A 12,774-nucleotide genomic window follows, 5' to 3' on the forward strand; every position below is an offset into this window, starting at 1 on the left:
TTATCAATAAGCACATGAGAAAGTATTCCAAATCTCTAATAATTAGAGAAATGCAAATCAAAACAACTCTGAGGTATCACCTCACACCTAGCACATTGGTTAAAATGATAGCTGGGGAGAGCAATGAATGTTGGAGGGGATGTGGCAAAACTGGGACATTTATGCATTGCTGGTGGAGCTGTGAAATGATCCAACCATTCTGGATGGCAATTTGGAGCTATGCTCAAAGGGCTCTAAAAGATTACCTGCCCTTCGATCCAGCCATAGCATTGCTGAGTTTGTACCCCAAAGAGATCATAGATAAACAGACTTGTACAAAAATATTTATAGCTGCGCTTTTTGTGGTGGCAAAAAAAAACTGGAAAATGAAGAGATGCCCTTGAATTGGGGAATGGCTGAACAAATTGTGGTATAGGCTGGTGATGGAATACTATTGTGCTAAACGGAAAAATAAAGTGGAGGAATTGCATGTGAACTGGAAAGACCTCCAGGAACTGATGCAGAGTGAAAGGAGCAGAGCCAGAAGAATATTGTATACAGAGACCAATACATTGTGTTAAAATAGAATGTAATGGACTTTTGTACTAGCAGCAATGCAATGACACAGGACAGCTCTGAGGGATTTATGGAAAAGAACGCTACCCACATTCAGAGGAAGAACTACAGGAGAAGAAACACAGAAGTAAAACAACCGCTTGAACACACGGGTTGATGCGGACATGATTGGGGATGTAGACTCAAAATTATCACCCCAATGTAACTATCAATAATATGGAAATAGGTCTTGATTGATCACACATGTTAAAAGCAGTGGAAATGCGGGTTGGATATGGAGGGGGGGCGGTAAAGGGGGATGAAGGGCAAAGTAAAAACAAGAACCATGGAACCACGGAAAATTTTTCTAAAAAATTAAAATATTAAATTTTAAAAAAGCATGTCTCCCATTTGTACTTAAACTATATAGATATGCATATATATGTACATATATATGCATATACATACACACACAATGTTGCATAATTGACCATTTGGCAGTTATGATGATCTGTGTTGGTCATTCTGCTGTAAAACAATAAACACACAGAATGCTCTAAACCTCTTTCTCTCTCTCTCTCTCTCTCTCTCTCTCTCTCTCATACACATACACACACACACACACACACAACTTTTTGTATAAAATATATGACTGGTGTCACATTCAGGTTTTTTGTTCATCAAAGATTAACATTTAATGTATTTTATAATGAAGAATACTCTAGATTATATATGGAGAAAGAAAACAAGTTGTGTTAATCTCTTACAAAATATTATTTATGGGAAATGAGTGCTATTGTTACTCCTCATTTTGCAACTGAGTAAATTGAGGTCAGTAAGAATTGAGTGAATTGCCCAGGGTTACCCAATGATTCAGTGTCTGAAGCCTGATTTGAACTCAGGTCTTCCTAACTCAAGGACCAGCACTTTATCCACTGAGCCATCTAGTTGCCTTACTAAAGTTCTTCTATTAGCACCTTTTTACATAACCAGGTACATGTTAGGCATTCAACAGATATTATGGAATACAACTGACAAGATTCAACAACTGGTAGGAAACACAGAATAGAGAAAGGGAGGGGAGAAGTAAGGATACTTCCTAAGGAGAGAGGTGCTCTCAGCAGATACACAGAAATCTGGAGGTAAGATAGATTTCAGGATAGTTTGAGATATTCAAGCAACATCTAGATGGACATGTCCATTGGGAAATTAGTAGTACAAGCCTGGAATTCAGGAGAAACATTAGGGCTGAATATATAGACTTTGGAGTCATCTACATAAAGGAGATAATTGAGCACATGGGAGTGTATAAAATCGCCAAGGGACAGAATGTAGGGAAGAGGGTCCAGGAGAGCAGCTTGGAAGTTACTCACACTTAGTAGGCAAGAAAAAGGGTGGTGATTTAGTAAAGGATATTGAGAAAGAAAAACAGGCATGAGAACCAACAAACAACCGGACTATTAATGATAATATGGTTTCCCCCTATTATATTATTTTTTAAACATTTATTAATATTCATTTTTAACCTGTTTACATGCTTCATACCCCTACTTTCCCCTTCACCCCCCGCTCTCCCCCCACCCAAGGCCGACGCACATCTCCACTGGTTGTATCATGTGTCCTTGTTCAGGGCCTATTTTCCATATTGTTGGTAGTTGCATTGGTGTGGTTGTTTCGAGTCCACACCCTCAATCATGTCCGCCCCGACCCATGCGTTCAAGCAATTGATTATCTTCTATGTTTCCTCTCCTGCAGATCTTCCTCTGAATGTGGGTAGCATCTTTACCATAAATCCCTCAGAATTGTCCTGGGTCATTGTATTGCTGCTAGTACAGAAGTCCATTACATTCGATTTTACCACAGTATATCAGTCTCTGTGTACAATGTTCTTCTGGCTCTGCTCCTTTCGCTCTGCATCAGTTCCTGGAGGTCTCTCCAGTTCGCCTGGAACTCCTCTAGTTTATTATTCCTTTTAGCACAATAGTATTCCATCACCCGCATATACCACAATTTGTTCAGCCATTCCCCAATTGAAGGACATACCCTCCTTTTCCAGTTTTTTTGCCACCACAAAACCTATTATATTATTTTGAGAATCACAGAAACTTGCAGGATCACAGGATTTCAGAGTTGGAAGAGACTTCAGTGGCCATTTCCTCTAACTCATTCTGGAAAAAGAATCTTTTCTCTGATGAATTTCTAACAAAGTATTCACCTAGCTTTTGCTTCAAAACATCTAAAGAGTAGTAACCTACTACCTTTTGATTTCAATATGGTTGTTAATTGTTAGAAAGTTTTTCTTTATATGATTTCTCAATTTGTCTCTTTGGTCACCTCACAAAAGATAACAAAATGACACAGAGGATCAGAATAACCCACAAAGACTTTCCCTCTTTGGTTGGCCCAACAGTCTCTCCAAGTAACTATGTAATTCAGCAGATGCATAGAACCACCCAGTGTTCTGTAGTTTTTTAGGAAGAAAATAAACTTGTACATTCTAGGGACTGAATTCCATAATTTTTTAGTGAACTATAACCCTAAAATTTGAGACCCCCCCAAAAGAAAAAAGGCACTTAGGTTCATTTGGAAGTCTATCTCTTCTTATTCATTTGATCTTTTTTTTTTTTTTAATTTAACCCTTACCTTCCGTCTCAAAGTCAATACTGTGTACTGGCTCCAAGGCAGATGGGTGCTAAGGGCTAGGCAATGGGGGTCAAGTGACTTGCTCAGGGTCACATGGCTGGGAAGTGTCTGAAGCCAGATTTGAACCTAGGACCTCCTGTCTCTAGGCCTGGCTCTCAATCCACTGAGCTACCCAGCTGCCCCCTATTCATTTGATCTTGATGGTCCAATTACTCATGGTAGTATTGGTAATACTATATGGTTCTATATCTTCTCTCCAAAAGACTCAGTCTATGAACTTGGAATTGTCCAAAATTCATCTTTTCTCCAGGAGCCTGAGCCAGAGACTCTCAGAAAAAGTTGTCCAAAATTCTTTGCCTTCCAGACAGACATTGTGCCCAAGTCATGATTGGATACCCAGATAGCATTTACCCCAGTGTCTTGGACATGGTTAATATAGTCATTGTGTGTTTGCTGAATGAATTAATAAGAACAAACATACTTTCACAGAAAGCACATTGAACTTGAACCTAGAAGACCAAGTCTAGGATCTATGAAGAAGAAAAAAAGGGTGGGTAGGTAGGTAGCTCAGGGGATAGAGAGCCAGGACTAGAGATGGGAGGTCTTGGCTTCAAATCTGGCTTCTGATACTGCCTAGCTGTGTGACCCTGAGAAAGTCACTTATCCCCAATTGCCTAGCCCTTGTTTCTCTTCTGCCTTGTAAATGATACTTAGTATTGATTCTAAGTCGGAAGGTAAGGCTTTTAATAAATAGTCTAGGTAGGATGTGACTTTGTTTCTAGTTTCTTCTCCTGGGAACTGAATCTGCCTATTTAATCTAATTTTACAATTAGTCGTATTAAGATTATCTTCTAGTTCTGACATTCTGTGATTCTGTGACATTGGGAAATTTAAATAAGTGATCTCTGTTTCTTAGTGTTACAGATCAACTCCATAGCAAGGGAATGTGATTCAGACTGATGTCTTCAATGGGCTTCTACAAATTATTCTTTCAAAATTACAAATATAAGAAGAAGCATACAAATAGTTTTAACATGAAAAAGTATTATAAGTATTGATAATATGTCTTTAAGATATTTTAAAACCCCTGGTAACAAAAAAAAATTTACTAGAAATGTGATTTCATTGCTCTATCAGTGAGAAACCTCCTCTACTAATATAGATTGGTACTGATCTGCAACTTAAAGAGTATTAAGAGAATTATATGAAGTCATTGAGAAATTAAATGCTTTACTCAGATTTGCAGAGATGGTATATAAGAAAGGCAAGATATGAATCAAGGTTTACCTAAATTTGAAGCAAGTGCGCTCTGTCTCTGTCTCTGTCTCTCTCTCTCTCTCTCTCTCTCTCTGCTCAAATCTGGCTTCAGATACTTATTAGCTGTGAGGCCTTGCACTAGTCACTTTACTTTGACTCAGTTCCTCATCTGTGAAATGAACTGGAGAAGGAAATGGCAAACCATTCTAATATCTTTGCTAAGAAATCCCCAAATGAAGGTCATGAAGAGTTGGACATGACTGAAATAAACATTTCTCTGTCTCTGTCTCTGTCTCTGTCTCTGTCTCCATCCATTGGTGTGTCCATCTATTCATCCATCTATCTATCTAACCTATTTGCATAGGACTTGACTCACTGAGGGTCTGTTGAACATGGAATCTGACAGTCCTCCTCCATGACAGCAGGTAAGTAGGCAGGAGACTGCCCTGGCATATTAGGGGAAAGACTGGAGCCAGAAACTTGTCAGTATACAGAGCCACAGGTCCAATTATTAGTGTGAATTTGAACCACTGAAACCAAACAATGTCAAGAGGCACAAGGAAATAAGGCTTGCCCATCAGCGAATTGTAAAGCTACCAACAGTCCCAGGAAGGTAGTCAATAATGCAAAATGTGGCCTCAAAGACTGGGAATTGGACTCTGAAACCTCAGCTAAATGCTTCACTCCTTTCACTGGTATGTAGAGCCACCTTCGATGGTAGACGGCATGGCAGGAACCACACCTCTTCATGGCACTCAGTGAGCCATAGGGCTAAATTGACTCCTAATGATTAAATCATTAAAAAAGAAACTATGAACTAGTATGGTTTGCTAAGTTCTTAAACATTTGAATGGTCTGGGGTTTTACTTTGCTCAGCAGGTGGCAATTCTAATGAAAGTGAAATCAGTCACAAATTGTTTTCTTGATAATATTTTCTCTTTTTTATAGGGTAGTTAGGATCCAAATGAGACTAAAATGAATAGAAAGTTTAAACTCATTATAGACTTCTGTTTTAAGACAGTTTTGCAAATAATGCACTGGAGGGGCTCTCCTTCATTTTTAAGTAATATATTTTAGCCTGGTTAATCCAGGTCAAACCAAGGTTCCTTCCTGCTCATCGTATATGAGTTGTTACTCACTCTGGGGATAGTAACTACTAATACAGTTAATTTAAATGAAGTCTTTTAACAGCAGACAGAAAAATAGACAAGATGGCTTCTGGTCTGTTCTAGCACCATAATTTTGGAAGCTCAGAATTTGCAAAGATAAAGGAAGCCATCAATGAATGAATTATTCTCGTAACAATTTTTCTATATTTCAAGAGCCAAAGAATACTATGAGTTATTAAGTACTTACCTGTAGGGAAGGCTATGCCTAAACATATATTGAGGCCAGTGATGGATATAATATCATCAAAGCTACAAGCAGCCATGAGCAAAGTTGGGACACCTTTTTTAACACCATGGCCTTCTTCTTGAAAGGCAATCATTATGGGCACCACAACTGCTGGGGAGACAGCACCTAGAGCAAAACTAAACAGGCAGAATTGCAAGTCTTCATTAAAATATTATATTATGGTTTTGAAAGGAAAAAATAAATCTTCAGGGACAAAACCTCTATGTCTATAGAGGTCAAAATAATTTCTACTTCAGTCATCTAAAGCCAATAAAAAATACCTCCATAGAAATAAAGTCACTAACATAAAACGTAGATACTTTAGTAGTAGTAGTAATAATAATAATAGTAATTATTTATAATTTAATAATAATAATATTATAATTTATATAATTATAATTATAATTTAATAATAATTTAATAATAATAATTTGCTGTTGTTGTTGTTCAGTTGTTTTTCAGTCATGTCCAACTCTCCGTGACCCCATTTGGGGTTTTCTTGGTAGAGATAACACAGTGATTGCCATTTCCTTCTCCAGCTCATTTTACAAATGAAGAACTGAAGCAAATAAGGGTTAAACAATTTGCTTAGGGTCTCACAGCTAGTAAATATCCAAGGCTGGAACTGAACTCAGGAAGATGAGTCTTCCTGATTCCAAGCCCAGTGCTCTGTCCATTGTGTCACCTAGCTGTCCCATTAATAGTATAATAATAATAAAGTAAAGACTATCTATCATTTACATAGTACTTTAAGGTTTGCAAAGAGCTTTACACATGTTGATTCATTTGATACTCATAACCACCCTGGAAGTAGGTCATATTATTATCCCCACTGATGATGAAGAAGAGGAAACTGAGACAGATTATGCGACTTGCCCAGAATCACACAACTTAATAGATGTGTGATGCTCTGTGTCTAAGGCAAGGTTTGAATTCAGGAAATTCACAGAAGAAATATCTGATCCACACCCAGAAAAATGATCATAAAATGAGGCAGCAATGAATGAGCAGTAAAGAAAGAAATGACAAAATCATAAAAGCAGAGCAGGGTATAATGCAATGATAAATACTGTATTATCTTTTTTGTTTTTATTGTGATGAAATTTGGTTTATCTTTTCTAATATCTCCAGGTTTCATCAAAGTGGATATTCTCTCCAGAAAACCTATATAATCCTTCTCATCCTGTCTGATTCATGTCCTCCCATAAATCTTCCAGTGAAGATCCATCTAATGTTGGCACGTATTAGAGACTAAAATTAGGATCTCTGAATTAGTTGGTTTTTTTTTTTTAACCAATCTGGGAACTGTTTTTCAATATAATTGGTTTCTTTGTGATCCTATGTATTTCACTTTATGCATTTAAAACATTATTTTAGGGAGCGATCCATAAGCTTTACAAGACTGTTCTATTATAAAGGTAAAGGGCACTGTAGGTTCTACATAATAATCAGAAAAAACGCAATTTAAATTCTGCACAGTTAGGTAGATTTTACCTCTACAATCTATAATTTTTGCTATGTTTCAAAGGCAGCTAGATGATGCACAGTGAAGAGGCACTAGGCTTATAGTCAGAAAGATATGAGTTCAAATCTAGCTTCAGATATTTCCTAACTCTATAATTCTGGGCAAACCATTTAACCAACTGGTTTGTCTCAGTTTCCTCATTTGTAAAAAGAGGATAATAATAGTACCTACCTTGCAGAGTTGTTCTGAGGATCAAATGAAGTAATATTTGTAAAGTGCTTGGCATAGTAATTAGCTTACAGTAAGTACCATATAAATGTTAGTTGTTTATTATTATTGTTATTATAAAATGCTAAGAAATATACTTTTGATTCAAAAGGAAAGAACATTCTACAAAATCCTACAGAGCTAAAGCTCTCTAAATACCAGTTATTATTTCTTTTCATAATGTCTCTGCCTATTTTTACAAGAAAAAGAAATTACCCAATGATAAGTCCCCATTGCCACGGTAAATCCATTAAGTAATGGGCAACTGCAGCAGATGAAAATGCCTCCACAAGGCAGGGGATCAAGGCTAATCGTAGGAACACAAACGTGTTCTCTTTCAGATCCTGAAATAGAAAAAAGTGATACATTTAATTAATCCTGAGGCAAAATTAGCTTAAATGTTGGGTTCTGGGATTTTTTTTTTGGCTCCTTAATATCTCACTTTATAGCTAAATTTGTTTTTGGTTTATTCTGAGAAGTTAAGAAGATCTGGATGCCTGGAGGGGACTCTGGCCAAGTAATTAGGACTAGCTTTATTTTTCAATGTAGGGATATAAACAAGTCTTGAGATATTCTCCCTACCTCCACAAGAGACAGAATTTTCCAGGAGTACTATAGATGGTTTGAACTCAGCAGCTTATTGACATGGCCAAGAGAACACAGCCAACTTGACCTCTGACCCTATAGACACATCATTGTAGAGTAGGAGGCACAGAGAATGTAGGAAGGTACCATAAATGGGGAAAATTTTAGTAAAATAGAGTCCTAGACTTTTATCCTAATTTGTCTCATATTAAAGTTAAGTCTACTTGAAATACTACCATTCAAAGAGAAGTTACATCTACTTTAGAAAACACTCAGAAGAGCAGCTAGGTGGCTCAGTGGATAAAGAGCCAGGCCTAGAGGGAAGACCTGGGTTAAAATCTGACCTTAGTTACTTCCTAGTGTAACCCTTGGCAAGTTACTTAACCCCCATTGCTTAGCCCTTACTACTTTAAGACAGAACATAAGGGTTTAAGAAAAACATGTTCTGATATTTCATTCTTAGGAACAAAAGTCCTACACACAGATTAGGAATTGTGTTCTGCAACCCTACCTTTGAATCAAGTCCCAGCCCAGCTCGAATCAAAATAATAACAAGGGCTATTCTTCTCAGAGTTGTGGTCCACGTGTCCTTGATCTGGACTGTGTCCTGGATGAGTGGGACAGGGACATTTCTAAGGACAAACCCAGCAAGCAGCATCCCTTAAAAAACAAAAACAACCAAGTGTTTCTTAGATGAGTTAGCTTTCCTTTCTTCCTTCCTTCCTTCCTTCCTTCCTTCCTTCCTTTCTTTCTTAGATTCATATATGACCTCAGACACTTCCTGTGTGACCCTGGGCAAGTCACTTAACCCTAATTGCCTAGCCTTCATCACTCCTCTGCCTTGGAACTGATATCTTGTATCAATTCTAAGTCAGAAGGTAAGCATTTTTCAAAAAAGGCATTACAATCCAGTTTGTAGCGCTGATATGAGAAAAAAGAAAATTTGCAGAATTTTCATTTAGAAAAGTTAAGAAATTTCAGAATTGGAAGCAACCTCAGGAACCATCTAGTTTAATTGTAACCAAAAGTAATCACCCACTATAGTATACCTACAAGTACAAGTCCCCAGACTCTGGCTTGGAAACCTTCAAAGAAAGGCAATCCACTAGTTCCCAAAGAAGTCAATTCTTGTATACAATTTTTGTATAGCTCCAATGATTAGAAAGTGCTTCCTTTTGGGATTAGAACTCTAGAAGACCTCAAGGGACCATGGAAGATATCTTATCATAGGATCATGGTTTCTGACCTGGAAAGGACCTTTGGGACATTTCTCTGTGTGAAAATTCCTCCTTTAATTCAGACCACCAGCTCTATAACTTATTTTAAATCTTAGCAAGTCCCTGATGAGACTTGCTCATGACTAAACAAAGAGAAATTTGTCAAGAGTATGGATTTGAGCCTAAGTTTTTCTGATTCAAAGGTCATCTTTACAGTATACTAACAGTTGCAATGTCTTGAATTCACCCAATCTGCTCTTTTTCTTGACTCTTAAGTGTAAGAAATCTCTTTGAGATCCCTGAACCAGTAACAATTTAAGAAAAGCTGGAAACCAATCTCCTTTCTCACCAGATCTTCGCTGCAATTTATAGGAAGGGATTATTATATTTTTCTATCTAATTCTAATGAATTAAAATCCAAACTGTCTGAACAATTGACTTAGTATGATTCAGGAAACCTGGTATTATAAAAGGACCAGAATATTTTGGACAATTCATATTTGAGTAATATTTCTGTGCACTACAAACCCAAAGGGAGTTGTGACTTGATTGGCTGACAGAATGCTGTAAGAATGGAGAAGAGATTTATTCAGATGGTTGAAAGACATGGAGAGAGCCAACTGAGAGAAGCAGGCTCTAAGTTTTGAATGGCATACCTAGGAGGATCTCCTCAGAGCTACAGATTGAATGCTGAATGGTTGATTTGTCACTCTCCACCAGTCTGAAGTCTCTTCCAAGAGGTGAATCCTGGCTCCTGGTCAGAGCTAGTTGTCAGCATAGTTACTTACTCAGCTAATGACTTTTGGGCTAGAAACTCTATTGTCTCTCCTCCCTTCACTCTTTAACATAGAAGCCACTTGTCAGGGACTGCTCTGATTATTTCCTTTATATAGACACTCTCCGGATGAAATAAAGTACAGGCAAAATATCAAGTACCTTTATTATTGCTCTTAATTATTTCATTTTTTCCAGTTAACAAAAATTTATCATCTCTCTTTCCTACTACTTCCTTTCTCTTGGGGAAGAGGAAAAGAAAACCCTTGTAGCAAATATTTTCCCCAGTTAACTGTTTTTCCTTCTAATCTTAAGTTACTAATTACTAACAACCCCTTTTTAATTTTATGTAATAAAATTGTCCTTTTTATCTTCTTTTATTTTCTCTATCCTTTGTTTGGTCTTGAATTCTTTCTCTAAACATAGATCTAAAAGGTAATTTCTTCTATGCTCTTCTAGTTTGTTTTCAACATGGCCTTTTATGGATAGGTCACAAGCTATTTGGAGTTATCTTGGTATGTTGTGTGAGTTGTTATAAGTCTAGTTTCTGCCAGACTTTATTCTAGTTCTCCCAGGAGTTTTTGTCAAAGAGTGAATCCTTACTCTGTTATTAAAATTTTTTGGATTTATCAAACACTAGGGTATGAAGAAATCAAATTTCATGTAACCCCCATGGCCTAGCCCTTACCACTTTTCTGCCTTGGAACCAATACATGGGCAGGGGTTTAGAAAAAAAGAAATTGAACTGATTCTGTATCATTTTAGAATTGATTCTATTCTGTAACGGATCCTATTTTTGTATAACTGCCTCATTTTGTGTGATTGCTCAAGCCACATTTCTTTCTTCACCTATGAACTGAGTTTAGAAGGTCAGTTCTCCTGCTAGTCAATGTGTGTGAAGGGAACCACGGGGGCACCCCTACCACCAGCGGCTCACCTGCTTCACAGCTGGGGGCGGGGGCTGGAACCTCATTTAGCCTCTGGCTAAGGCAGCTACCCTCAAAGCACCTCCGCCCTGAGCTGGCCACTTCCAAGCCCCTGCCACAACCAGTGACAGGCACCCAGTGGGGCTTCCACACTCCTGACTGTGAGGGTGGGGGCTGGAACGCAGGCCCACACCAAGGATCTCCCCTGTCAGGTGCTGGACCCTGACTGGGACCGCACCCTCTCAGGGGTGGGGGACCTACGAACTTGCTGGGCTCAGACTGCAACGTGCTGTGACCCTGGCTTGGGCATTGGAGATTGGGGATTTGGGGGGCTGGAGGATAGGGCACAGTTGTGTTTGGGGGGGGTTCTTTTTACCTTTCCAGCTCTTGCACATGCACCATTGCCTCCTCAGCCTCCATCCCCTAGTTCTAGGAGATCCTGCCCCCCTGGCCAGTACACATTGGTGTAGTGCCATCTACAGGCAAGAAGTAAAACTGCAGGCAATTTTAAAAAGTACTAAAAATAAAATTGAATAAATCAAACTGAATTGAATCAAATTGGATAAAATTAAAGCAATATTAATAAATTAAAATGAATGCTATTGAATCAAATCAAACAAATAAAACCTAATTAATAAAACTGAATAAAACCAAATTGAGGCAAACTAATTCAATGCAATGATAATTAATTGAATACACTGATTCAGTGATTTATTATTTCAAACATAATAATGTTTCAAAAATTAGAGTGATAATCATTATTATTATAAATATATATATTTATTATTGGTACTATTGCTTACATTGGTTTCTTATTTAATCCTACTCTAGTTTGGTTGCTTTCTACAATAAAACTAAAGAAAGTTGTTTCTCAATTTTTTTTTAATGTTTTAAGATCCTTTCATTGTTTGAACTGCCCATTCGGCAATAGTCAGATCAGCTCCTCACTGTGATAGATTTGTACTACGGTTATTTAACTCCTCAGCAGCAGCAGCTAGGACAGAAGCCTCACTCAGATGGGGAGGGGGAGGAAAGGCCCAAGAATTTTCCCAAACAGCTTAGCGAAGAAAGACTAGACATTTTTCTTCTAAATTCAAGGTCAAAAGACTAGACACTAAGGGAAATAAACAGACTAAAACCAGTAAAGTGCCTGAGGGTTCTCCATTACATAAGGTACTATGTAGTTGAGATGAACAAGGGTTCCCTAAGGAGGGTTGGACGTTAAAAAGGAGTTGAAAAAACTTTGTAAAAGCATGGGCAGTGAAATACTTTAGCTGGCCAAGATTTGGTTCATTTGACTTTAAATTTTTGAAAGAACTAAAACTGGTCATTGGCCATAAGAATTCTAAAGAATACTCCTATTGACTTCCCTGGGCACATCTCCTTGACAATTCAACCAAACCCACTACCCCTGAAAATAGATTGGTTGATTCTGAAAACCCTGACAAACTGTCTTTAGATCCAGACCATTCTGGTTTGACTCCTTCAATTCCTCTTCCTAAACCACTAGTTAAATCTAGCAAGAAAGACACCCTGTCCTCTCCCCACCTTGCATGTGAGGCGGCTTCTCCTCCTCTTATTGATCCAGATTAGGACTTGACCCCTTCGGCCCCTCTCCCTATCAGACCCTGCTCACCTCCCACCCCTCCCATATACTTTCCTCCCAACCCACCTCTCTACCCTACCTTCCCATCTGAACTTCACCCCAACC

General features: G+C 38.0%; 1 protein-coding gene across 1 annotated transcript in view; it reads right to left on the minus strand.

Moving 5' to 3' along the window:
- The window catches only part of LOC123252241 (sodium/hydrogen exchanger 9B2-like), a 45,111-nt gene that overhangs the window by 15,444 nt on the left and 16,893 nt on the right, over positions 1 to 12,774 (minus strand). The window contains exons 5-7 of the mRNA XM_044681631.1: positions 8,658 to 8,806; positions 7,778 to 7,905; positions 5,791 to 5,966 (exon numbers count right to left, since the gene is read on the minus strand). Of these exons, the coding sequence (XP_044537566.1) occupies positions 5,791 to 5,966; positions 7,778 to 7,905; positions 8,658 to 8,806 (453 nt within the window). The remainder of the gene's footprint in view (positions 1 to 5,790; positions 5,967 to 7,777; positions 7,906 to 8,657; positions 8,807 to 12,774) is intronic.

This window comes from Gracilinanus agilis, chromosome 6 (assembly GCF_016433145.1).
Source record: "Gracilinanus agilis isolate LMUSP501 chromosome 6, AgileGrace, whole genome shotgun sequence".
NCBI classification, from domain to species: domain Eukaryota; kingdom Metazoa; phylum Chordata; class Mammalia; order Didelphimorphia; family Didelphidae; genus Gracilinanus; species Gracilinanus agilis.